General features: G+C 47.9%; 1 protein-coding gene and 1 pseudogene across 2 annotated transcripts in view; both read left to right on the forward strand.

Annotated features, from left to right (window-relative positions):
• The window catches only part of SHROOM3 (shroom family member 3), a 433,148-nt gene that overhangs the window by 351,638 nt on the left and 54,616 nt on the right, over positions 1–26,894 (forward strand). For both annotated transcript variants that reach the window (XM_086961784.1, XM_086961785.1), the window contains exon 7: positions 20,397–20,924. In XM_086961784.1, coding sequence (XP_086817910.1) covers positions 20,397–20,924 — 528 coding nt within the window. The remainder of the gene's footprint in view (positions 1–20,396; positions 20,925–26,894) is intronic.
• On the forward strand, positions 6,145–7,480 carry LOC147727812 (golgin-45 pseudogene; annotated as a pseudogene).

Below are 26,894 nucleotides of genomic sequence, written 5' to 3' on the forward strand. Positions count from 1 at the left end.
CTTTTGGTGCGAATTTCAGCACTGTTTGTATGATAAATGGACTCAAAATTCAGTTCTTCTAGGCATTCATAAAAATAAAACTCATACATTAGTTCAGAGAATTTCTGGGTTGCCAAGCAAGTCTGACTTCTGAAGAGGGCTAGGGTACTAAGCAAGACTGCTTTGCCTCTACCCTTTCCAATAGAAAACTAGTTAGCAATTGTGAACAAGTTCAATGGACAAACCTGGGGTCTAGGGAGAATCCCTCTCCTGAGAAAGAAATTTAAAAAAAGATTGGCAAATGGTGCATTTTAAAGCAAAATAATGTAGCGATAAAACAAGGCTTATTAAGCAGTGGGAACGTATAGTCTTGAAATATTAAACACATTAAAAACTACCCTGTATCTTCTTGCATTAATTTGTTCAACAGTTACTGTAATATGTAAATTGTTCTGCATGACAACTTTAGCCCTTTAATATGTATGCTTGCCCAATGTCTTGCACTGCATGCAGCATTAACTGTGGAGAAATATGCTCTAACCACACATCACATCAAAAAGCCTTTATTTCGATGATTCATCATAAAAGACAACAATAGTAATACATGGTTTCAGCATAGTAAAAATATATCAGTATAGTCAAGTGTATATAATCATTAATTGCAAACTCCAATCTGGGTAAAAAACATCCGAGGGCAATGTTTCAAAAACATCTTTCCCGCAAGTAAAAAATATAATTTAAATTCATAGGTATAGGATAAAATACATTCAAAATTCCATTATACACATTTAACAAGATTTTAAAATCATTTTTTTTATTTTCCTAAAAAGGTACTATAAATAAAATATGTATACAGAGGGAAGTAAAAATGGTCATCATGGACTTGTCTTAATTATACAATTTCTCCATGACCAATGTAAGAACTTATCCACTGCGATAACCACAGACTGGGTGGTATCTGTTTTAAGAATTCTTAGTGCCTAACAGCCGGTTTGAAGGCTAAGCTGTAGGCAGATAGGTTTCAACCATATCCGTCTTGGAGCTTTGTACTCGGGGCAAACAAATAGAATGTGCCCAATGGTCTCCTTTTGAGTGGGGCAGAAAGGACAGGTGGGATCCAATCCTTCTCTCCATTTAGAAGAAAAGAGGTTCGTTGGTAGGGTTCCCACCCTAAATTGATGATATCTCTTTCTAGCCTCCGGGACAGTAATATAGTCCCAGTAACCCTCGTACGCAGGTGAGTGCTTAAGTTCCAAGAAATCCGCTGTTAGTGACGGACCGGTGATAGAGCCAAATCTCTTCAGTGTGACTAGGCGCCTATAAAGATATCTTAAGGCCTTCCTAGGGGGAAAGATGTTTGCTGTGGGGTCCTCCCATAGGCTAGCCAAACCCATGGCAGAATAGATAGACTTAACCTCACACAGCCATTGAATTTTTTGGGCCTTGTCGGCGTTTTTAACATCTAAGAACGCTCTTGCGTACTGGGAGAGTTCGGGAGTGACCCACAATCTCCTCCAGTATGCCACTGGTCTATACTGGGCCTTATCCTCCAAGCGCTGAATGCCTAGATCATAAAAAAGGGGAGTCAGCTGGGTCAATACTGGAACGCTCGTGAGCCCACGTAAAAACGTATTTTGAGACTTGGTCAGGTAGGCTAAATTGCTGAATCCCCACAATTCCGCCCCATATAGTACTGCTGTGGCTATTTTAGTGTCATAAATTTTCAAAACGGGCATTAATGGCCTTGCAAGAGATAGGAATAGTTCTTTAGTTAAAGCTCCTGTTAGCTGGGCATGCTTAGTAACCAGATGTGTAACATGTGGTTTCCAATCTAATTTGGATGCAAGGGTAATGCCCAAGTAGGGAAACACCTGAGTTTGTTCTAGTCTGACCCCATTAGATGACACATTGCCTCTAACATATTTGGACTTGTGTAAGACCATAAACTTGGTCTTGCTGACGTTTACTACAAGACCATAATCCTTGCAGAAGACCTCAAACACATCAATGGCTTGTTGGAGACCCTGCTGCGTTTTAGAAATTAAAAGAGTGTCGTCTGCAAACATCAACAGGGGGATCAGCTTACCATCCAATTTAGGAGCATCTGTTGGTTGGTGCGTAAAGTAGCTGATCGCCCTGTTGATGTATAAGGAAAAAAGGGTAGAGGCTACTATGCACCCTTGTCGTACTCCCCTCTCTATTGGAAATTTGTCTGTAACATTACCCTGTTGACAGGGCCGGACTGGGAACCAGAACCGGTCCTGGAAAAGTGCTCGGCCGGCCCCCCTCCCCCCCTCCCGAGGGGGGGGGGGGTGCAGGGGGGCACGACCGCGCTCTGTGTCAGGGCCGGTTTTCAGCCGTTTTTGTTACGGGGCCGTTTTTGCAGCATAACGGCCCTGTAACAAAAACAGCCCCCAGGGGCCCAAAACCAGCCCCCAACCATGCGGCCCACCGGGGGATTGCCCGGTGCCCGCAACGGCCAGTCCGGGCCTGCCTGTTGATTCCATCTAATTTGCGCAAAATTGCCCTCATGTAATTGTTTGAGAAGTGACAAAATGCTGGGTGGCATGGTCCGATCTGCAAAAACTGGCCACATTTTTTCTCGGGGCACCAGGAAAAACACCGATTTAAGATCGACGAACGCCGCAAATAGCATACCTCCCCCAAGGACTACCACCCGCCAGTAAATTAAAAGAAATCTAAAAACTTGGTCTATAGTACTTGTATGACTGTGGAATCCTGCTTGGAAAGGCGACAGCACTTCTTCCTCCTCAATCCAGGCTAGGATTCTCTGCAGAACAAGCCTTGCAATAACCTTCTGTATACAATCTAACAAGCTAATGGGCCTGTAATTACCTGGATCAGAGCGTTCCCCCTTTTTGTGGATCGGTATGATCACTGCGCCTTTCCAGGTGAGAGGTATGGGCAAGCCGTTGGCAATACCATTTGCCAGGGTTTGGATATATGGTTCCTAAAGTTCTTTATCGTGCATAAAAAGGTCAGCAGGGATGCAATCCAGACCTGGTGCTCTACCTTTAGGAATGGAGTTCAGTACCTTTCTTACCTCCGTTCGCTCAAAGTGTAAGGGAACTATGCCCATGTTAGGAGACACCAGACCCTCAACTGTATAGCTAGTCAGTTCTTGTGATGCAAACTGGGCAGCATAATGGTAGACCCAAAGATCGGGCGAAACATAATTACTTGGTTCACCCCTCTGAATCCCCCTTCCCCACTTGACCATATCCCAAAAAGCACACATAGAGCGTTCCCTACTTGCGGAATACAGCTCCCTCCAATACTCTTCGTCCCAAGCCCGTTTGGCATCATATTGTATCTTTTTATACAATACTCGCGCACTTTTAACCCTGGCTCTGTCTTTGGTTTTGATAGCCATAGCCAGAGCTTTGTACGCGGACCCACACAACTTTCCATACCACTGATCCGCCTTCTTGACAGGCCCATTAGATTTAAAAGGGCCATTTTTTATATAAAAAAAGCCCTAACTTTGTTAAAAAAAATGTATGTGAATCGGATTGAGATCTGCAACAGGCCCTTCCTGAATTATACACTTTTGGAGGTCATTTGTCGCCTGGATAGTTAGTTCCCTCATTGCTGTTAACTTGGCCTCACTCGTTGAACAATTCGCCCATCTAATGCACCTGGTGTCATTTGTTAGGGCGATGTCTACCCTATCAGGGGGAGTTTCCTCCCTTGCCGGTTTCCCTAAGGTCAATGTGAGGCAGAGGGGATCATGATCGCTTTCAGCCCTTTCTAATACCACCATGTCCTTAAGATTGGTCCAATTCTCTTTATTGGTGAATATATAATCAATACGGGTCTTACGTAGACCATTATTAAAAGTATAGGCCCAAGTTTGTCCGATGCTGATCTACCATTTATTGCCCTTAGCCCTAGTCCAACGCACAGGACCTTAAGCTGTAGAGCATCCTCTGTCCATTTTTTGATTGGGGGAAGTGTCAACTGAGGGATATTCCATATACTATCTTCTTCAGAAGTGAGGTCCTCATCATTGCTATCCAGCGGTTCAAAAGAACAGTTAAAATCTCCCGCAATTATAGAATTAGCATCAGTAGAATAAAAATCAAGGAGGGTTTCTAATTCTTCGACAGTTTTGAACTGTTTCCCACCCTGCATTCCCCTCGAATAAACATTAAAAACAAAAAGATCGCTGCAATCAGGACAACGAATTCGGATTAGCAAAATATCATTACTTTTAGAGTCTAATTGAATCCCATTATATCTACTGTCTTGTCTCACCCACTTTAAAAGTCCCCCTTTGGATCTTCCATGTAAGCTTGGGGTTGCAAGGACACTAAAACTAAGGTACCCAGGTCTATACACTGGAGCATTCAAGCATGTTTTCGGCAATAGCACTAAATCCCACCCATCAAGAAATGTCAGCCAGTCTGTAGATGATGCCTTACTCTTGTAACCTGCCACATTCCATGAAACCAGTGTCATTAGACTATGGTCAATGGCTCTCTTAGAGGATTCAGGAGGACCCCCTGCCACAGGGTCCTCGTTTACTCCAACTTCAGATGAGCCTGCTTCTCTGGGGGGAATATTCATGTCTCCAAGACCAATGAATGCTACACTATCTGACATTGCAATAGAAGTCATAGAGCCCTGTGGGCCAGAATCAATTGGCAAAAACACTATGGGTTCATCGACAGGACCAGCCAGTTCCTGGTTCAAAGAACTCCCACGACAGAGTCAATCGTTAGCATCCAGTGAACTAAGGGCCTCATATCTGTTATTCAGCACCACATAACTAATAGAGGGACCCATCTGAGTACAAAGGTCTTCTATTCTGGTTACTCCAGTGTTATGTGGTGGATAAAAAAAAACAATGGGAGTACATTAACATAGTCGTAATGGATCCTGGCTGATCCTGCCTGCCTTAGAATATTATGAACCAGAGCGGGACAGCCAAAGCTCACAACCACACAGTCACCCTTCATGATCTTCTTTGTCTTGCCCACCCATGGAACCCTTCTCACCATTTTCACATTTTTAAACAATTGTTGTTCACCTAACACTGTTTTATTTACTAAGAAGTGGAGGGCTTTGTTTTTTAGTGTAGTCCAATGTTCCTCTCTATCGTCTTTACTTTTGGGGACATATGCCAAGATTATAGAGTATGGGCAAGCCTCCGAGGGAAGATGCAGCGAGAAATACTCCCTTTTTTGGGCCTGGACAAGAGGACTTAATCAGTCCACCAAATCAGTGACTGTGGATGTAAGTGTGTTTAAAGAATGAACTACGGGTGGATTAGTCCTGATCGTGGGAACTTTCTGTTGTGAAATGTATCTTTCAATAACATTAAGTCTACCATTAATTAGCTCATCATCGAACTGGGCTTTATGCGCCTACTGGCGCGCACCACTGCTATGTCGTGCCCTGAGGGCTGATGGGGGCTGTAGTTTTGCAGGCTGACCGGCGGAGCCAAGCCCGGACGGTCAGCGTCCAGGAAAGGCAAGCGAGCCCCGGAGAGTAAAGAAACGGTTATCCAGGGGAATGCGCGGAGCCAAGCCCAGCCACGGGGGAACAGCAGGTCAGTGTTCAGCCTCCACTGCAAAGACCCAGCCCATTCGCAGCATGCTCTAACCAGACTTCAGGAGGCATCCACAGCTGCTGGCTGTAAACAATCATATAGAAATATGTGCAGACAAGACTTTAAGTGAGATGAAAAATGTGGGTGCTCCCTATAAAGAAACATGCCAAATACATTTCTGTGATTCCCATAGTGTGCCATCAGACCGGTATTTTGGTTTCTCGTTGAGATGTAATTTTATCCAGATAAATGGCACAGCAACTGACATACCCCTAAAGCCTGTCAGTATGATTGACTTTGTCACTGGGTGTTAGCTGTTTAAGATAAATGAGTAACAGCAATGATTTCTTATAAATAATTAACATTGAAATTGTTTAAATTCTGAAATAGTGAGTCTGTGAATTAAATAGCATTGAGGTATGTGGAAGGAGTTTTGGCCTTCAATTATGTGTGCTTTATGTTAGATATGTATCCTTTTTCTCTGCATATCTTGTCCATCTGCACATCTTAAACCCCCTCTCTTTCCTCTTCAGCATCCTTTTTTCACTCTTTCCTGTGAATGGGTTCGGGCAGAACAGCTGGCAGTGGGGCTGGAAGGGGAAGTAATGAGAACTCCGGAGTGGCGCTGAAGGAACCGTAGCTCTGTGGTCACGCCGCGCAGTATAACGGACCAGTGAGCAGTTGTTGGCGTCTTCCACTCAAGGGAAGAGTTAAGTTAGGCATTAACATGACCGCTGTTCAAGAAACCTCAAAAATGCGAACCTCTGCTCCAATCCGTGGCCCTGGAGATGGAATGGAAACAGAGAACTCTTCTAAAGCTGTAGAGGAAGTTCTCCAGTTCACACTCACCACAGTCCTCAAAGGAAAGCTGCACCACCACCACCTTCACCTTCCCCCAGTCCCGGGGTGCTCCAGTTTGGGAAAATCCAAAGTGACAAGTCCTTTGAGATTGAAGCTGTAAGGATCTTAGTTCCCAAAGCTTCTATTATCCATACTGTTCCTGGGAAAAGCACATCTTCAGTGGAATATGCCAAGCATCATAAAACGGGAACCTTTGTCCAGGCAGATGGCGTAACTGATCCAAAGAAAGAATTGGAGGATCTGAAAATCACGCTGGAAAAACTCAAATATTCGGAAAAGCGATTATTACAAGATAAAGAAGGTCTTTGCAACCAACTTCGTATACAAACAGAGGTGAATCGTGAGTTGAAAAAGCTACTTGTTCCATCTGTGGGTGATGATCTGCAGTATCATTTTGAGCGCATGGCTCGAGAAAGAAATCAGATGATTCTAGAGAACGAGGCCCTCGGGAGGAATATGTCACAGCTCTTGGAACAACTGGAGCGAATGTCCATACAGTGTGACGTATGGCGCAGCAAGTTTCTGGCCAGCAGAGTAATAGCTGACGAGCTGACCAATGCCAGAACAATTCTACAGTGCCAGACAAGAGACGCGCAGGGGGAAATTCAAGATCTGTTGAGTAAACGTGAACATTTTAGGAATGAGATGACTGAAACACACAAACTGTTGGAACAGCTGATACTTTCGCTCCAGTGGGGCAGGGAACAAACCTACCATCCTCACACTCACCCTTCCAGTACTGCTGATTTAGCATCTGCAAATCATAATCTGGCTAAAGCAGTGAACTCTCACCTACTTGGAAGCATCGACTCCAGCACTGCAAAAGTTCCCCCTCGTGCAACAGAATTTTGCAGTTCTCTAGGAGAGAAGATGGCTGAAAAGATGCTCAGAATATTGCATCCAGTTATTTGTCCAGAAGAATCAACGGCGCTATCATTTTCGTAATCTTTGCCGTCGCCCTGCTTTCCCGCCAAAAAGAATATCGACTGTTTCCACCCTTACACCAGATATGAAAACATCACCTTATATTGCTGCAACCACTGTAGCGGGGAACTAATCGCCTAGGGGTTGTGACCCTCTGACCTTGGCAGTAGTCCAGTATTAAAAGACCAGTGTGATCCTATGGTCTGGTATATGTTCCACTTTGACCAATTGTGAGGTCATTTTAGCTAATACAAACCAGTATTTTCGAATTTGCTGTGGTACCAAAAATAAAAGCTATTTACACACTCTTCCCTGAATGCCCTTCCCCACATCTGTCACTTCACCATCTCCAACATGCACTGCAGTCCTTTAATTTCTCTTACTTTTGCCTTGCAAATATTATATCAGTGTACCCCCCTTCACACACATTTCCACAGAATTTCAGTTGCAAATGGAATACACAAATATTGTTCTGTGTGATCTGCAGAGAGGCCAACCCACTGACGGGCATCTTCTTTGGCTTTAGCCTTCATGCCTGCATGCTCAATCAAAGCCCCTCAAACATCTGGCATAGCACAAGCCTCAAAGTATGCACACACAAAAATACAGATAAACAACAACATTATAAAATAGCTAACTCGTGGGGAATGCAAAATGTAAAATAAGAGAGGAATACATCGCTGAAATGCACTCCCTTGACGTTTTTAACATTCATTGTTTGCAAGTCAATCCATGTTTTTGGCATCAGTGTTAACTTAGGGGCATGTACACAAGGCCAGTTTTAATGCCATACATCAGAGGACTGGCCACTGTAAGCACATGTTACACAGTAAGCACCTATATCTCGCTTTGGGCCTGACTCGGATATTTGGATCCATTTCACAAGGGAGCATATGCCGCAGCTCCACTTCTAAAGGAGCTAGCAATGTGCAGGGAGGGCCAATCACAACTCCTGACACCAGCCGCCGGCAAGTGCCCCATTCCTCAGACTTCATCATCATTATTCCACTAAATGCCAAACACTATAAAGGCCAGTAATGGCCCTCCCTGTTCCCCGTCGATCACCCACCTCCACTGTCCGCTACTCTTTCCCACTGAGAAATGGCAAACAACCTGTTAGACGGACCGGGAGGGTCGGCCGAGGATAAGGGGAGAGGTCTCCGGGGAGAGCCGTCCCCCAGCGATCGTACAGACAAATAACTTCCCCCCCACAGATGTACGCCACACCAAGACAAGGTTTAACGTTCTTTATAAGCAATTCTTTAAGTACGGTGAAATGGTACAAGGAGGTCTGGACTCAGGGGTCCCCTCGGTTCTAGTCTCTTGATTGGGAAAAGGGTAGCGGGACAGTCTTGTTACCAATCTGATAGATGAAATAGCTCACAATCCTCGAGCTCGGCGTTCTAGATGATCGGGCCGCGGCGGAGCCAGCAGGTCCCGGGATGGTAGAAGGTAGCGACGGTCCGCGGCGGAGCCAGCAGGTCCCGATGAAGATGGTCGTTACAAACGGTCCGCGGCCACGCCAGCAGGTCCCGACGACGATGAAGGTTTCAGAAAGGTTGCGGCAGCGCCAGCAGGCAGGACAATAGTTCGCAAGGCAGGACTACGGCAGCGCCGGTAGTCCGTCAAGGATGAGTTCTTCACTGCGTCTCTCGACTCCAGGATACAACTGCCTTCCTGCTCTCGAGCTGCCCCAGTTATAGGTCTGGCCCCCTTTGATGTCCGGACCCTCGCACTTGGCGGTCGGGAGGTCCGGGATGAGGGAGTCCAGACACCCAGCAATGGGGGTGGAGCCAGGGCCCGGGGGAGCCGGGGGTGATCGGCACCTGGCGGGGGAGAGCCATCGACACCTCTTTCTCCCATTGACCTGCCAAGTAGTCCGCTCACCTCCTGGGTGGATGGTGGTGCCGGGATGTCGGGGCCTGGCCAGGCCCAGGGTTAGGGTCGATCGGAGGCCACGCGGCCTCGTGGTGCTGTGTCCAAGATGGCGCCCAAGCCGGGCGAGGGGGCCGGTAGGGATTCGGGTCCATGATGTGGAGATGTCCAGGGGCAGGGGTCCCATATGAGACGGGAAACGGGTGGTTTTTGCGTGTCACACCTGAAGAGCCGGGCTCGGGCCCGGTCGTGCGGGGAGGGAGCAAGCCCTTCACGTGGCCTGTCCAACATGCGTCCCCCCCAGCTGAAGGCGGGGAGAGTCACCCATCCTCTTGGGGACTCTCCTCGTCGAGGCGGAAAAAGCGGGACAGGCCATCTGCGTTGGCGTGATCCTGTCCGGGCCGATGTTCCACGGTGAAGTCCATCCCCTGCAGGGAGATGGACCAACGCAATAGTTTTGGGTTTTCCCCCTGCATCTGCATTAGCCATTGCAGGGGCCGATGATCGGTCTGTACCCGGAAGGGGGTACCGAAGAGATAAGGCCGGAGCTTTTTGAGGGCCCACACCACTGCGAAGGCCTCCCTCTCGATGGTGCTCCAGCGTTGCTCTCGGGCCAGGAGACGTCTGCTGATGAAGGCCACTGGTTGGTCAAGTCCTTCGGGGTTCAGCTGGGACAGGACTGCCCCAATGCCATGGTCGGAGGCGTCCGTTTGGACGATAAATTCCCGACTGTAGTCGGGGGCCTGGAGCACAGGGGCGGAGCACATGGCGGCCTTCAGCTTCCCGAAGGCCGCTTGACAGTCTGGGGTCCAGTTGACCTTCTTTGGTTGGTTTTTGGATGTGAGTTCCGTGAGGGGCCCCACAATGCTGCCATAGTCTCTCACGAACCGCCGGTAGTAGCCTGTGAGTCCCAAGAAGGCGCGGACCTCGGTCTGGGTGATGGGGGGCTGCCACGACTGGATGGCAGCGATTTTGAGTTGCAGCGGGGCCACCAGACCGCTTCCCACTTGATGCCCGAGGTAGGTCACGGACCCCTGGCCAATTTGACATTTGCTGGCCTTGATCGTGAGGCCCGCTCGTTGGAGGGCCTGCAGAACCTCTCGGAGGTGGTTGAGGTGGTCGGACCAGTGGCGGCTGTACACAGCGATATCGTCCAGATAGGCGGCGCTGAATTCTTCGAGTCCCGCCAGGACCTGATTTACTAGCCGCTGGAATGTTGCTGGAGCATTCTTCATGCCAAATGGCATGACCTTGAAGTGGTAGTGGCCATCAGGGGTGGAGAAGGCAGATCGTTCTTGGGCCCGGGGTGTGAGACCGATCTGCCAGTAGCCCGCTGTCAGGTCGAAGATGCTGAGGTAGCGGGCAGCTCCCATGCGGTCGATTAGTTCATCTGCTCGGGGAATGGGATGTGCGTCGGTTCTGGTGACCGCATTCAGGCCCCGGTAGTCGACGCAGAACCGGAGCTCAGGAGTGGTGCCGGGGGCGGCCGCTTTGGGGACCAGTACCACTGGGCTGGCCCAGGGGCTGTCTGAGGGCTCGATGACCCCGAGCGTGAGCATCTTGGACACCTCCTCTTGGATGCAGGCCCGTACCCGATCTGGTACGCGGTAGGCCCGATGTCGGATAGGGGGACTGTCTCCCGTGTCTACATCATGAGAGCACCAGGGGGTGACCCCTGGGGTGAGGGAGAACAGAGCGGCGAACTGCAGTAGGAGGTCTCGGCAGCCTTGACGCTGTTCCAGGGTGAGGGCCTCCGAGAGTCGGACCCCGTCCATGGAGCCTTCCTTCTCTCGAGCCCGTAGGAGATCAGGGAGTGGCTCGGAATCCTCTTCGGCTCCGCTGTCTGTTGCCATCAGGAGGCTGAGCTCCGAGCGCACAAAGTGGGGCTTTAGTCTATTGGTGTGGAGGACCCGGAGGGGGTTCCGTGAAGAGTCCATATCGATGAGATAGGTGACAGGGCTCTTGCGCTCGACCACTTTGAAGGGCCCTGTCCATTTGTCTTGCAGGGCGCATGGTTCGGTGGGAGACATCACCCATACCTGTTGGCCGGGTTCAAATTCGATGGAGGAGGCATTTTGATCGTACCACCTTTTCATGTCTTCCTGACTGGCCTCCAAGTTGGCTTTAGCCATCTCTCTGAACCGTCTGGTCTGATTGCGTAGGGTTAGGAGGTACTTGAAAACATCTGGAGGGTTCTTCAGAGGGGGCAGTTCCCAACCTTCTTTGACTAGGCTGAGCGGCCCTCGCACCGGGTGTCCATATAAGAGTTCGAACGGGCTGAAGCCGAGGGACTTCTGGGGGACTTCTCGATAGGCAAAGAGGAGGCACGGCAGTAGCACATCCCACTGGCGACGGAGGGGCTCTTCCAACCCCCCAATCATCCCTTTGAGCGTGCGGTTGAACCGCTCAACTAGTCCGTTTCCTTGAGGGTGATAGGGAGTCGTGAATCGGTAGGTGACCCCACACTGTTGCCAGAGGGATTTCATGTATTTTGAAATAAAGTTTGTGCCTCTGTCGCTGACGACTTCTCGGGGGAAGCCCACCCGGGAGAAGATCCCCATCAAGGCCCGGCCAACCACCGGGGCTGTCACAGTTCGCAGGGGAACTGCCTCGGGGTAGCGGGTGGCGTGGTCCACCAGTACCAGGATGAACCGATGTCCTTGTGCTGTACGGGGGTCCAGGGGCCCCACAATGTCTATTCCCACCCTCTCGAACGGGGTGGTGACCACTGGGAAAGGTTGCAGAGGTGCTTTAAGCTTGCGGCCGCTCTTCCCGCTGGCCTGGCACGTGGGGCAAGACCGGCAGTGCTGGAGTACGTCGTTCCTCATCTTGGGCCAGAAAAAGTGGGTCACCAGGCGACTGTAGGTTTTGTCCTGACCCAGGTGACCCGCCAGGGGGACATCGTGGGCCAGGTTTAGCAAAAAGTCTCTAAAGCGGAGGGGCACCACTAGCACTCGACTGGCCCCTAACTCCGCGATTCTCTGTTCGCTGTACAACAGGTCATTGTCCCAATAGACCGAATGGGTTCCGGAGGTATCCCCTGCGCTCTGGGCGAGTGCTTGTTGGCGGAGTCCCTCGAGGGAGGGACAGGTCTTCTGCTCTTGACGAAACTGTTCTTGGGTGGGCCCCCCTTCCTGACGCCACTGAGCCAGGTCGGGAAGGTCCTGGAGCTGGGCGAGCCCTTCGGGGGTTTGCTCTGGGGGGTCGGCACGGTCGGTGTCTTCTACTGGAGCGACCGGGGGAGGAGGTGCCGGCCATTCAGGTTCTTCGGGTCGGGGAATGGCACGGGCGGCCATGGACCGGGTGGTTACGCACGCCCAGTCCGGGAGGCCCAACATCCCCAGGTGCTCTCTTCTCTCTACTGCGGCCCACGGGGAACTCTCCAGATCATTTCCCAGGAGGCAGTCTACGGGGGCATCATCTCGGACCGTCACCTTCAACATGCCGGAGACTCCTCCCCACTCGAAGGGGACGCAGGCCATCCGACATAGACTCTCCGAATTGTCGGCTGAACGGACAGGGCAGAGAACGTTCGGCAGGATCTGTTCCGGGGTCACCAGGTGACAGCGGACGGCTGTCACACTGGCCCCGGTGTCACGTAGGGCTTCGGCCCTGTGTCCATTAATGTTCACCCACTGACTGTACTTCCGGGTGTTGGCGGGTAGGGGGGCCCGCGGGACCATGTCTTTTCCCCCTAGGCACGCTAGAACCATGGTGGCTGGTTCCCATTCTTGGTGTTCTTGCTCACGTTCCTCGTGTTCTTCGGAGATTTGTTCTTCCCCCAGGGCGGCGGCAGCCATCTGGCGGGGTCTCAGGGTCTGGCTCTGTGGGCAATTCGGGTCATTTGCGTAGTGGCCGACTCGCTGGCATCGGTGACACGTGACATTGGCTCTGTACCCCGGGCGCGCCGGGGTGTTGGCCCGGTTGACCGGGGGTGGTGTGTTGGCAGCGGGAGCGGCCGGGGCGTTGTCTCTTCCTCGTCCCTGGCCCCCTCCTCCTCCTCGGGGACGGTGCTGACCTGGGTGGTTCCGGTTCTGTTCATGTGACCCATTTCGGACCACTCGGGTGATTTCCCACCGGTCAGCCTCGGCGGCGAGCTGTCGTGGATCAGTCAATTTACTGTCAAGGAGGTGCTGCCTGAGCTCGACGAAGCAGTTGTTAGATAGATGCTCCCATACCATGAGATTGAAGAGTTGCTCGTAGGTCGTTACATTGCTCCCCTTGATCCAACCCTCGAAGGCTCGGCTGAAATAGTTCACGTACTCCACCCACGTTGTACCCGGGATCCGGGTGCAGTCTCGGAACCTCTGGCGGTACATTTCGGGTGTGAGCCCATAGCGGGTGAGGAGGGTAGCTTTCATGTGGTCATAGGAGGTCATCAGATGGTCTGGGAGCTGTAACAGGGCATCGCGGCCCTCATTGACGAACCTCCCCCATAGACCGGCTCCCCAGTCGCTTCGATCGATCCGGTGGGAGGTCATAGCGATTTCGTAGGCCTTGAACCACTGCTGTATGTCGTCATCTCGGAAATATTCTCGAACGACATCCTTGGGGATGTGTACTTTCTTTTCTGTTGCTCCCGGGGTGCGCGGTTGCTCGGGCACCCCTAACTCTTTGTTCTGCTTACGTAATTCTATCTCTGCTAGTTGGCGCTCATGTTCATACGCCAGTCTCTTCTCTTCGAGCTCTCTTTGTCTCTGTTTTTCTTCCCTTTCTTCTCGGAGCCGTAGATGTTCCAGGTTCAGTTTTTGTTCGGCTAATTTGAGTTCGCCATCCATTCTGAGCCGGGCCATTTCTAGTTCATGTAGTCTGCTTTTCTCTCGTTCTTGGATTTCGTTTTGCGAAAGACCCTTTCTTCGCTCCTCGGGAGCCGTGGTGTTTTTTTCTGCTGATGCGACATTTTGGTCCGGGGGTCTGACGGCCCCGGTTTCTGCCCATGACTCGATGGCGTGCTTGAAATCGTCCTTAGTACTCAGACCGGTGGTAGCGATACCTAGTTCAATGCAGAATTGTTTCAACTCACGATGGCTGTACTCCTCCAATTTCTCCATCTGGAATTTCTCGGTGGATCCGCTCTCTTTGGTTGTCATTGTGGTTTCGTCGTGGGGTGAGCTACTGTCTGTACGATTACGCGTTGATTCGGATCCCACCGCTGCCACCAATGTTAGACGGACTCGGAGGGTCGGCTGAGGATAAGGGGAGAGGTCTCCGGGGAGAGCCGTCCCCCAGCGATCGTACAGACAAATAACTTCCCCCCCACAGATGTACGCCACACCAAGACAAGTTTTAACGTTCTTTATAAGCAATTCTTTAAGTACGGTGAAATGGTACAAGGAGGTCTGGACTCAGGGGTCCCCTCGGTTCTAGTCTCTTGATTGGGAAAAGGGTAGCGGGACAGTCTTGTTACCAATCTGATAGATGAAATAGCTCACAATCCTCGAGCTCGGCGTTCTAGATGATCAGGCCGCGGCGGAGCCAGCAGGTCCCGGGATGGTAGAAGGTAGCGACGGTCCGCGGCGGAGCCAGCAGGTCCCGATGAAGATGGTGGTTACAAACGGTCCGCGGCCACGCCAGCAGGTCCCGACGACGATGAAGGTTTCAGAAAGGTTGCGGCAGCGCCAGCAGGCAGGACAATAGTTCGCAAGGCAGGACTACGGCAGCGCCGGTAGTCCGTCAAGGATGAGTTCTTCACTGCGTCTCTCGACTCCAGGATACAACTGCCTTCCTGCTCTCGAGCTGCCCCAGTTATAGGTCTGGCCCCCTTTGATGTCCGGACCCTCGCACTTGGAGGTCGGGAGGTCCGGGATGAGGGAGTCCAGACACCCAGCAGGGGGGTGGAGCCAGGGCCCGGGGGAGCCGGGGGTGATCGGCACCTGGCGGGGGAGAGCCATCGACACCTGTTTCTTCCATTGACCTGCCAAGTAGTCCGCTCACCTCCTGGGTGGATGGTGGTGCCGGGATGTCGGGGCCAGGCCCAGGGTTAGGGTCGATCGGAGGCCACGCGGCCTCGTGGTGCTGTGTCCAAGATGGCGCCCAAGCCGGGCGAGGGGGCCGGTAGGGATTCGGGTCCATGATGTGGAGATGTCCAGGGGCAGGGGTCCCATATGAGACGGGAAACGGGTGGTTGTTGCGTGTCACACCTGAAGAGCCGGGCTCGGGCCCGGTCGTGCGGGGAGGGAGCAAGCCCTTCACGTGGCCTGTCCAACACAACCTCACACACACAAACACTCACAACCACCAGCTCAAATTAAGGACTGGTTATCCCTGATGTTGGGGACTTTTTCTTTGCAATTTACCACTGGCTGCAAGCAGTTGGTAAATTGAAGCAGAATAAATGGGTCCTTAGAATTTGTTTGAGGCAGTACCCTGATGGGGCTAGTGCTTCGCCACCAGACTTGCAACCGAGTCTTTAGCACGCTAGGTTCCTATCTCACTGAATTCAGTGGCGGCAAAAGCTCTCTGAACACTACAACCTATAGTTTAACATCCCGTCCTACAAAAAGACAAGTATTTATGCCCACCCTTTTCCTGGTTACGGAGAGGGAGGGCCTGGCGTTTTATGGCAGTACATAATGGTGTTTTAAATGCCAGTACTCTACCAGATAAAGACACCCACAGCAATACCACACAAGTTCTAAATCTTTTTCACCTCACCTTAAGTGTGGCATTGATATGAAACTTGTGTATTTTTTCCCGCATTTGAATGTTCTGCAAGGTGAGAGGTGGCTTCCAGCTGTGCGAGAAGTTATCTTTCCTGATCCTTTCAAAATGCAAGGAAAATGGAACATGGTTGCGCATTCAAAGTTGAGAGTTCCACTGTGTTGACAGACCAACTAACAGCGGAAACAGTCAAGCGGAATGAACCAGGCAGGCTCATATGCGTTGACAAATCTTGCACACTGAGCGCTCATGTCATGTAGCGCTCATGTCACGTAACAGAAGATCCTTTAACGCTGTTGTGTTTTTTTTAAGCTCGAATCACCCTGCAATCTAATCTAGTATTTGAATTTGTCTTTTTTCATTTCAAATAAATGCAGAATTAGGAGGCAGAGTGAAGTGAGCTGAAGGAAACAGACTGAAAATCTCATGACTGACATGGGACAATTTAAGACGACTGATCAACACAAGTAGCCCCTTCGATGAGGCACTGTGTTCGTGTGCTCATGACGAGCTAAGCTTGTCATAACCACACCCAGTTCTATTATGGCCCAGCACAGGAGAAGAATATCTGCAGCATCTATGAGGCTAAGGGAGTAGATGTTCTGCTTGCTCACCCCTAGCTACCGTACTTCACTCCGCCTGCCCACCATGAGATGTGAATTTTGGCAAAACCGATGCTGTGAATTCAGTTCGGTATCTGATTGAAACCTTTCATCAGATTTACCTAGGGGCCTTGGCATGCCAGGTATGTTTAATGTCAACCTCAGGGATTGTTCAATTTACATACAGGGCGAGGCATTTGCCAGTCACAAACACGCCAGACTGGTGGTAATACCTGTCAATAGTTCAGCCGCAGCAGTTCGAAGGGAGTGACAGGCTGTGCTGAGGAACAGGGCTCTTTTCGAACACGTTGTGTAATGCGTCCCTCTGCCTGCCTGGCTCATTCCACTTGACTCTGTTTTCCCTGTCAGTCGGTTTGTCACACAGTCTCCCGGACTATTTCTCTGTTGATATGTCTGTTAGTTTCTATGTCTATGTTTGTCAACTTGTCTTACAGTCTCTCTGTCATTCATTTTCTGTGACTCCCTGTGTCTAACACTCATTTGGTCGTTCTGTTATTTATTTCTAGGCAGTTCTCATAATATTATATCTAAGGTTCTATTTATCTGTTTGTTACTCTATGTGTGTCTCTGTCAGCCCGTCTCTCTCTCTATTGTGCTTCATTTCTGTAGTTCTGCTTAACTGTTCTATTTGTACTGACTATCATACCTGTCACTGTTCCCATTTTTTGTTCTCTAATAGTCATTCTGCAGATGTTACGTTTCTGTCTTGGTTTGTCTTTTTCCATGCCGCTCCGTATGCCTGCCTGTGTCTTATTGATTGCTTGTATTTTACTCTACGTGTGCCTGCTTTTGTATCTCTGTCTCTGAGTCTTTCACTGTAAGACTGTTTATGTCTTACTCTGTCACTTTCTGTCATTCTGTCGATTTCACTGTCTTTCTGAGTATCTGTCTGGTGCCCAGTCTGTCTCTCTCTCTATGTTGGTGATAACTCAGTGGGCCTCCCAACCTCGTTCTTTTTTACCCCTAAAATAGCATATTAATAATACAAGCTGAAGATTATATTTCATATTTTATCGAGCCACTCTGGTACACACATAAAAAACAGACAAGCTCTTAAAATGTAAGGTCACCGGATTTTTGCAGAGCCCCAGCGTAGTTCATAAACCGTTTTTGCTGTGAAGGTTATCGTCAGTAAGTAAACAAAGTGAATGGGTGCCGCTGCGCCGACTTTTGACATTACAATATATTTTAACGGTGTTAAATAACCTGGAAACCAATGTGAAACCGATCCTCTGAAACCTCTCTGGTCAGCCATAAAACCTCATCACTGTTACAGTGAAAATGTGGCGTCTAGGATGCAGCGTTTATTAACTCACAGCAGTCGAGAAAAGGTGGCGGCAGCACTTACGTTTAATCTTAGAGTATTACTGTATGTTGACTCGCCACATATCGTACCTTGTGTGCACCCACACGTGTTTCGCACCCTAAGCATGTGCAAATGACCCCCTGACCCGTCGCGGCCGGCAGGAATGGAGGGGGGGGGGGTTAATTTAATGAATTAAACTTACCAGGCATCTCCTCCGGTCCTTCGCGCATCACGTCTCCTCTGCAACATGGTGGACTGAAACTAACTTCTCCCAGCTCTTTTCTTTTGCCGCTCAACAGTAAACTAACTGCAGTGACAAATCAGGAGATTGGATGTGATGGGGGTCCGGGCGGCTGGCATTTGATAGGGCATGGGGCGACTTTACGAAAAACACGTCACTACCCGAACAGGAGCCTATCTTTAGACGCCTGCACTAAACTAGGCATGCGCAGAATACCTAATGGTTTGTGAATGTGAGTGAGGGGCAACGCTCCTCACTCACATGCGCAGTCAGACGGACCATCTTCTGGAGTCCTGCTCTAGCGGCTTGCCTGCGTGTGCTGTGCACTGACATGCGCAGTTTCACCAGTGAAGCACAGGCCGACCCGGAAATGTAAACAGACGAATTGTGAAAGCTTTCAATTCATCTGCTTACATTCCTGTTGCCGGAACTGCAGTGAGCAGTTTATTTTGCGGGGCGCTACCCCGGCGCCCCAATGGACCAGCCGCCACTGCACAGTATGCCACCTTCCGAATTTTCCCTCCACACGTGCAGTTTGCCATTTGAGGATTAGGAGATTACCCTTTCTTGTGTGACTTCATCGAGTAAGTGGGTCAATGAGATACCTCGGAGCAGGACTGGCTTTCGGGGGGTGCGACTGGTGCGCTGACCTGGGGAGGGTACCTTATGCTTAGCAAAAACGTACAATTTAATTACATCTTCTGCAGAATTCCTTATGCATCCAGCTTTCAGGCAGCAATAAAAATGTCAAGATAACTCTTGTGATTAATGTTCCTGTTAGAGAGCGAGAAATCAGAGTTTTGTCTAGTGGCATAAAGTAGCACAGAGTTAATATGCCTGCTGCAAAGAACACCTACTGCAGATCACAAATCTGTATTTTGTATGGATAGCTGAGTGGATTACTGCTTTTGTCACAGAGATCCTTTTGTTACCGCAGTACATAAGATTCATCACAAATATAAAACAGTTGCTAATCAGAACTGTCATCGAAGAGCTGCATGCAAACTGCATAAAATAGTTAGGATGTAATGTTTTTCCCCCCAAGTCTTTCGTTATCTGTTCCCCAATGTTGCTAAAAAGGGTTTGTTTGGGTAGATATACATTCTTATTAGTAACACCTGCCTTTACCAGTGCTTTAAAATGAATTAAATGTATGTGAGAGCGGGGCTATGGAGAGATAAGGGGCAATTTTCGCATCGGGTGCCACCAGCTCTACAGCCAGCCCTGCCTCTGAGTTTTATCATGGATTGCTTTCCAGAGCACAGTGAGGCACCTATGCTGAGCCAGCCGAGATCAGGTCTTCTTTGAGATGCACGGGCTGTGGTACACATACTCCTCACGCTGGCGCATGACGCGCACTGCTCTGTTGTGGACTCTATACATTGAAGGTCTCCTTTTTATACAGTCCTAAGTTTATCGTCCCGCAGTACTGCGGTCAGAAAAGTATGAAAGAGTGTAATAGCGATTTACAGCAAGCAGCACAGTAAAGAGCTAATTTCTAACGCTGCAGAAAGGTGGCATTTAGCTGATGTAGCCACTACGTGGACTTTAGGTGCACAAATAGATCCCAATCAAATAGGGCTCCCAGGCTGTGGACTACCCGAACCGGTAAGTGGTAGAGTTGATCTGAAATCTGGAGCCCAATTCAAGAGGGAGGTGCCTCCATTGGAGCGTTGGGCGGTTCAGAATCACAAAGACATAGGACTTGATTACGAGTAAAGGTGATATTATTGTCCCTGATGAATAACGTTACCACATGGTACGATATTTATCGGGTGCGATAAACAACACTTATTACAAGTTCATGGAGAATAACATGCAGATTTTGGTGTTTATCCCACCAAAACACGTATGTTACGGTAAATACTGTATGTTTTCCCCTGTTACTTTTCTGCAGGTTTGACCTATGCATAAACAGGAGTATACGCATGGGTCGGAATTTAGTGGTCCATTTGTACCCAGGGCCATAGTGAAGAGTTGTCTATCAGACAGTTACTCCTGCAGCACTTTAAAATCTCCAATTCTATCTCGCGTTAGAATTAAAAGCTTTGATTTTGTAGATTCAAACTATGCATTTCAGTTCTGGGCAAACTTTAACAAACACATGTATTTTGCACCTAATGACCCACTAACGCAGTTCTTACAAATGGGATTCTTATATATAAGTGTCTGTGTAACTTTTTTTTAAAAAGGTTGTCAAACTTTACTCATGAACACTACACTTTGTTTTGACAGAAAAAAAAATGTAAACCATTGCAATGATTCTTCACTGTCTGTGTTTTAGCTCGAGTGATGGTTGCACTTTACTAGGGTAACATTTAAATTGACTATTCTTAAACTTTATTTCCACAGCAACTGTACTGAAACCACTACTGCACAGGAAAGGCCACTGGTGTCCAGGCTCAGTGGAGAGGCCAAGCGGACCGGTTCCATGAACTCCGAAACGCCACTTCCCAGCGCTGCGTCGATGCAAACCAGTTTTCCATTGGACGTAGATGTACCACAGCACTTATTGGCCATCGTGGCAGAACACCAGGACACTGAGCGACCTCCCCTGGCACATCAAAACAGCACTTCAGGAGAAACAGCCCTCACTCAGCTTTCGGAAAGTGGTCAGCTCTCCTTGGAAAGCTTCAAGACCATGCAGGGTAAGGCGAAGCCAATGACCCAGGAGGAAATCGACTCAGTGAAGCTGGCAAAGGAGATAATCAGCAGGGATAGGTCTCTGGCAGACGTCTTAGATCCTGACTCCAGGATGAAGACCACCATGGATCTGATGGAGGGCCTGTTCCCAAAGGGCAGCAGCGTGCTGAAAGAAAAGAACGAGAAGAGGAAGAAGACGCAGGCAGCAGGGAGCTCTGCAGCCTCTGAAGAAGACAAGTAAGTGAGCTGTCCTCTGGCCCTTACCTTATGTATTTACCTCTGTACTCCTCCCCACATGGCATTGGTTGCTTTCAGGATTGCATCATTGTAAGTGCATGTATGGCTGATCTTACGTCAGCAGGCCTTCAAACACAGCGAAGGTGCACAATTTAAGAGTTCATAAAGCAAAACATGACTAGACCAAAACATTTTGTTAGTTGATTAGTTAAAGAACAATGTGCGACATGTATTTGGAGCTGGAAAATTAAAGGGAGAATTTAATAAGTAGAATGCATTTGATTGATTAAAACGGGCGCCCATGGGTGACTTTCACTGTTTGTTGTAACTGGGAGACGAATGAAACAGATATAGTGATATACAGACCAAGGGGATACATTGCTGACATTCGTATAGAGAACTTAGCACTTCTTGTGACAGATCAAAACAAAAGCTAAAACCACATGGTTAATGTCCAGTACCCTCACAAATTCAGACTGAAGTCAAATTATTACTAGCAGAACATCTGTGTTCATGTGTTGTGTTTTCCAGAAGGGGTCATTTTTGTTGTGATGTGTTAGTCAGCCACAAGGAGGAACCTCCCGTGAAGGGAAACCTGATCTCACCAGTTGCTTGTCGCCTCTTAAATACTCCAGATTCCTCAGGATGAGGCTTCGTACTTTCATGTTAGGAAATGTGTTTTACTGTATGAACTTTGGTTTCGATGTGATGTGGCCAGTGTTGTTATAACCCTCGAACGTGCCACATTCAGAGGTTTGTCCAGTGTAGTCTCATCTATGCAGCAATGTCATTGATAGTTATATCAATGATTTCCTGTCCACCAGCTCCTCTGATGTTCACCTGGGTTTCTGGACTAGTGTGCCTCCATCTTGCCATCTCACTCTCTCCCTTCAAACTTTCTAAGGACGGCCTCGGCCCTTGCAGATCAGACCGCTTCTCTTCTCCAGGGTGGAATTGGAATCCGCTGGTATTGAACACCAATACAAATAGAACATTCCCCAGTGCTGTGCAGGATGGCTAAAGAATACAATAGAAGCCTTTTTGGACCAGCTAGACATGTTATTTTGTTGGTGTGCACACTACACATGCAGGCACTTACAAAATTACGCAACTGCTTTTTTTTTTAGTTACCGATCCAAGTTAGATCAGTAATTACAACGGCAAAAAGATTCCGGAAGGTGTGCTTTTTTTTAATTAGGTAAAGATAAGCCACACGGGGTCAGAATCAACACTGGGCGGGGTGTAGGAAGCTACATGGGAGCAGAAACATCACAGTAAGGCACATATTAGGGTTGGAAGCCACACAAGTGTGGTTGGTGAGCGGAAGCTACACACAAAGACAAGTGTGAGGAGAATTAGACAACAAATGGAGTGCTGTGGGAGGAAACAGGTAAAAGATAGCCACGTGGAGTGTGCAGGGGAGAAGCTCATGGGCGAGAAAGCAACGGAGGAAGCGCACAAGTGCAAGTGCAACATTTAGGGGGACAGAGGCAATTACATGAGTGACAGAGAGCAATACAGGGTGCAGGGGGACGTAAGTGATTAACCCAAATTTAAAAAGCAGTTCTTGAGTAGAAAGCAGTGGAAGCATAGAAGCCCGCCAAAGTAAAGAACAATGCTCCATGGGAGGGACAAACACAAGATTGGCGATCTGGGACACATTAAGAAGCAGGCAAATGATTATGACAGGAAAGCCAACCAATGATATGCAGTGGATTGCTCCAAGCCCCTGTATGTCCTTGGTAAGTCCACAATGTGTCTGACAATAGTGAAGTAGGTGAGACCCAAAAATATGATATCGGGACACACAAGATCTGTGCCAAAGCTTGCCGCCTCAGACATGGCAAGGTTTGCTTCTGGGGTCTTCCATCAGCAGCCACCATCAGTTTCATCAGGTGGCTATTCAGGTACATTAAGATCGCTGCAAAATCTGGCAGGTTGCATTTGAATTTTATTTTTTACCAACTTCCTGAATGAAGTCTTGTTTCCAAATGACGACTATTCATAACACCAAATAGCTAAAGGTTGCAACACTCGAGAACCTTTCAGACAATCCAACTGTTAAAAATGTTGTTCAGTGTTGTGTAAAACAGAAATCAAATGTGTTAAATCCAAATCAGAAGTCCTCAGCCCTGAAAGGAGGAAGTTCAATTAGCCTTGAGGTGGAAACATGGATAAGACCATGTTGAGATTTTGTCACAGAGATCTTTCTTTGATTAAACAGACATTCTAGTGAAGGAAACTCTTTACTACTTCTAACTACTTTTCACCTGCCTGGAAATCCTAATGGCGTCTGAAGCAGGAGCTCTTGAAATCATCTATTTCCGTTTATTGCCCCAAGAATAGAGCTGCACACCTCGTTCCTTTCATCGCAAGTTTAATTCACACATCTTAAAGTCTTAATTTCAGGTGTGTTGAGTTTTGGCAGTATTTCAATTTTGTAGAAAAAGATACTGCAGTGACTGTGGATGTAGGTGACTGCCGCTCACTTGATGGTTGATCACTACTTCCTTCCAAGCTCATTCAAAGCTCTGAAATTCACCTATTACTGGCTTTCATCTAAACAAGTTACTTATCAGGAGGTGGGGGGGGGGGGAGCAAGTGTACGTGATCCTCTCAGCTTCCTTGGTTGTAATGTACCAAAATCAATAGGGGAAGGGATCACTTGTCCTGAGTATCCAGGGTTTTGGTTCTCTTACTCGGTTTCGGTTCCGAGTAAAAAACCCTCATTCACGTACCAAGGCTCGATAGGCGGTATATCTTGGTTCTCCGCCTTGTTGTTGTTAGCAACGTGACAGCATCATCATCGGGTTTAATTGTATGCTTCCTCCACCAGGATGTAAACCACTGGTTAGTACAGTAGTGAATCAGTTATCAAAAGGGTGTGAGATTAAAAAGGCTTCTTAACCATTTCGATACGTTTAATCAGTGTTTGGAGATGAAAGCCTAGTTAAAAGAAATGGTGTGCGTAGGAAGCTGAGTTATGGGGCTTCCGCACTGAGTTATGTCCATAGGGTCAAGTTGGCTTTCTTCTGGACCTAGTGTCTCTATTTGAAGAATAGAGAGAAAAAGAAAAAGTGTATTGACCTTGAGTGTCCGGTCTGATTCATAGAATAATTATTCTAGAAATGAGAAAGGCCTTTAAGTACCTGTAGAAATAGAGAGAAAACAGACAATACAAACATATATTGGTTGCATTAGTACGCAATCAGTTATGGAACATTCCACCAGTGATGGGACACTACCCGTGCGGCGCATGTTCCGTATGCGACCTGACAACAGCAACCAAACAACCTCAGCTACTTCCTGACCTCAAATGGACGATTAGGAGCCATACAAACTGTAACACTACACATGTAATCTACATGATTACCTGCTCCTGCCATTTGCGCTACATCGGGATGACCTACCAGAAGGCAAAACAAAGAATTGTAGAACACCGAAGAAATGTTACTTGCCAACGCAATACAACCAAAATGAGTAACCATTTCATTGAGAAGAAACACACAGTCAAAGATCTGAAATGGGTGATCCTAGAAACCAAGAATCACAATGCTGAAAGAATCCTTTTTGAAAAGAAACAAAGATGGGTCCATCGCCTAAAAACAGATATAACTGGGCTAAATGACAATATTCCGTGGCTTAGCCTGAGTAACTAGACAGCATGACATCCAAAAAAATGTGACACTTTTAGAATCCCAAATCACCCCTAAATGCATAAATAAGGGCTTTTTTCAACCGCCAATTCGGTACACAAGACAGAGGTACCAGTATACCCATCATGAGTATTAATTCTGAATAATGAACGTCCTTAGACATATCCCAATTCCTGTGGGTTGTCACCTAACCCCAATTATTGAGTTCAACTGCCTACAGCAAAAAGGAATTGAAGATCAGATAATTCAGTTTGAAATTATCCTTAACTCCATTTTCATATCAGCCTCTAATATCGTGTTTTAGCAAAATAGTGAAATTTCAACTGAGTCTGTCCTCTGTGTCTAACAACAATTGACCCCTTTTTTAAGACAAGAAACATATTAGCCACTGCTGGAAATTATCCTTAACCCCAATACAACATCAGCGTCTAAGTTCGTTTTTAAAAAAAACAGTGAATTTCCTCTGAGTCTGATCTGTCTCTAGCATACATTGACTTTTTTAAGACAGGAAACATAGCAACCACTATTTCCGGGGTCTGAGAGGCAGAGACAGCACAAGCATCTGCGAAGGAGGCAGCATGAATGCCAAGACGAACGTCTTCCACCCACCGAAAAAACGTAACGTATTACTAGGGAACTGTGTGCAATAAGACTTGTACATATGTCTCCCTTTTGACAGCAGGTCCTCCCTCAGCACGCCCGAAGAGGCGATAACTGTTCTCCTGAAAGGTATGAAGGAACGTGCATACTGAATGGGTGTTTTCTGGAAACTAGTGCACATTTCGCAAACGTGCATTTATTTAAACGGCATAAACGTACACCGAGTCTGGTAAACTTTAGAAGCCATACGTATCAAGCTCTCTAACACATTTAAAGCCGCTTACACGGGGCAAACAAACAGTGGATCACTATTTTTATCTTCACTGCGCATTAATATTACCAATGCCGTGTGTTTATGATCTGTTGATGAGGCGCACACTTGTTTGACTAGCGGGCTCTTACGAGATCAAAAGCATACCGCTTGCACCATGGGTGACATTTTGCTCATTTTGGCATACGCAGTTAAGGCACTGTTACACGCGAACAAAGACACGCTGTCTTTTCACCGCTACACTGCATACACTGCCACGAGCATCCTACTCGTAAATCTGGGAACATTAGCATTACTGACCAGGGGCTTAACTAGATACAGCCTTAACGCATCCCGTTGCTTTTCGTAAAAAGATGACATCACTTGACTTATAAATGAGAGTGAGTTTTGCCACAAATGGAATGAGAGATGTTTTGCCTTGTACAAAAGATTTTCCTTTTTTATGTCTCTTATTCCGTGTATTTTAGCACACCCGCATCCCACTGATTGCGTACTAACGCAACCAATATGTGTTTGTATTGTCTGTTTTCTCTCTATTTCTACAGGTACTTAAAGGCCTTTCTCATTTCTAGAATAATTATTCTATGAATCAGACCTGACACTCAAGGTCAATACACTTTTTATTTTTCTCTCTATTCTTCAAATAGAGACACTAGATCCTGAAGAAAGCCAACTTACCGAAATGGTTAAGAAGCCTTTTTAATCTTACACCCTTTTGATAACTGATTCACTACTGTACTAACCAGTGGTTTACCTCCTGGTGGAGGAAGCATACAATTAAACCCGATGATGATGCTGTCACGTTGCTAACAACAACAAGGCGGAGAACCAAGATATACCGCCTATTGAGCCTTGGTACGTGAATGAGGGTTTTTTACTCGGAACCAAAACCGAATAAGAAAACTAAAACCCTGGTTACTCAGGACAAGTGATCCCTTCCCCCATTGATTTTTGTACGTTTCATCTAAACAAATCATATTTTGCCTGATATGAGGAAGGGCTTTTAACAGCTCTTGGGAGAGAAAAGTTCCTGTAACAGAGTAGTAGCAGGTCAAATGTTGTGCTTCACTCCACTATGGACTTGGCATGGTTTCATCTTCCATATGGTGAGCCACCAGCTCTCCATAGCTCAACCTTGTTCAGGAGTATCAGATACTACCCTTCTGCTGTACTGGGCATTTCTTTCAGTCTCTTACATATGGAGCTCTGTCCCCTTCCTACTCATGATTAGTCCTCTTCTGTGGGTCTCCTCCAGGCTCCTTACATTTTACCAACAGAAATAAACTTCACTAGGGCCTGAGTCCCTCATCACGAACGAAGCCTAATCTAGTAGCATGAGAGCCAGCACTTAAAAATACAGTAATAGAGCCAAATTGAGTAGCGCGTGCCCATTCGATAACCACACTGGTTCCCAAACCTCTTATAACCACGACCCACTTTTTA

The sequence above is a fragment of the Lissotriton vulgaris genome, chromosome 3_1, assembly GCF_964263255.1.
Source record: "Lissotriton vulgaris chromosome 3_1, aLisVul1.2, whole genome shotgun sequence".
In the NCBI taxonomy this organism is placed as follows: Eukaryota; Metazoa; Chordata; class Amphibia; order Caudata; family Salamandridae; genus Lissotriton; species Lissotriton vulgaris.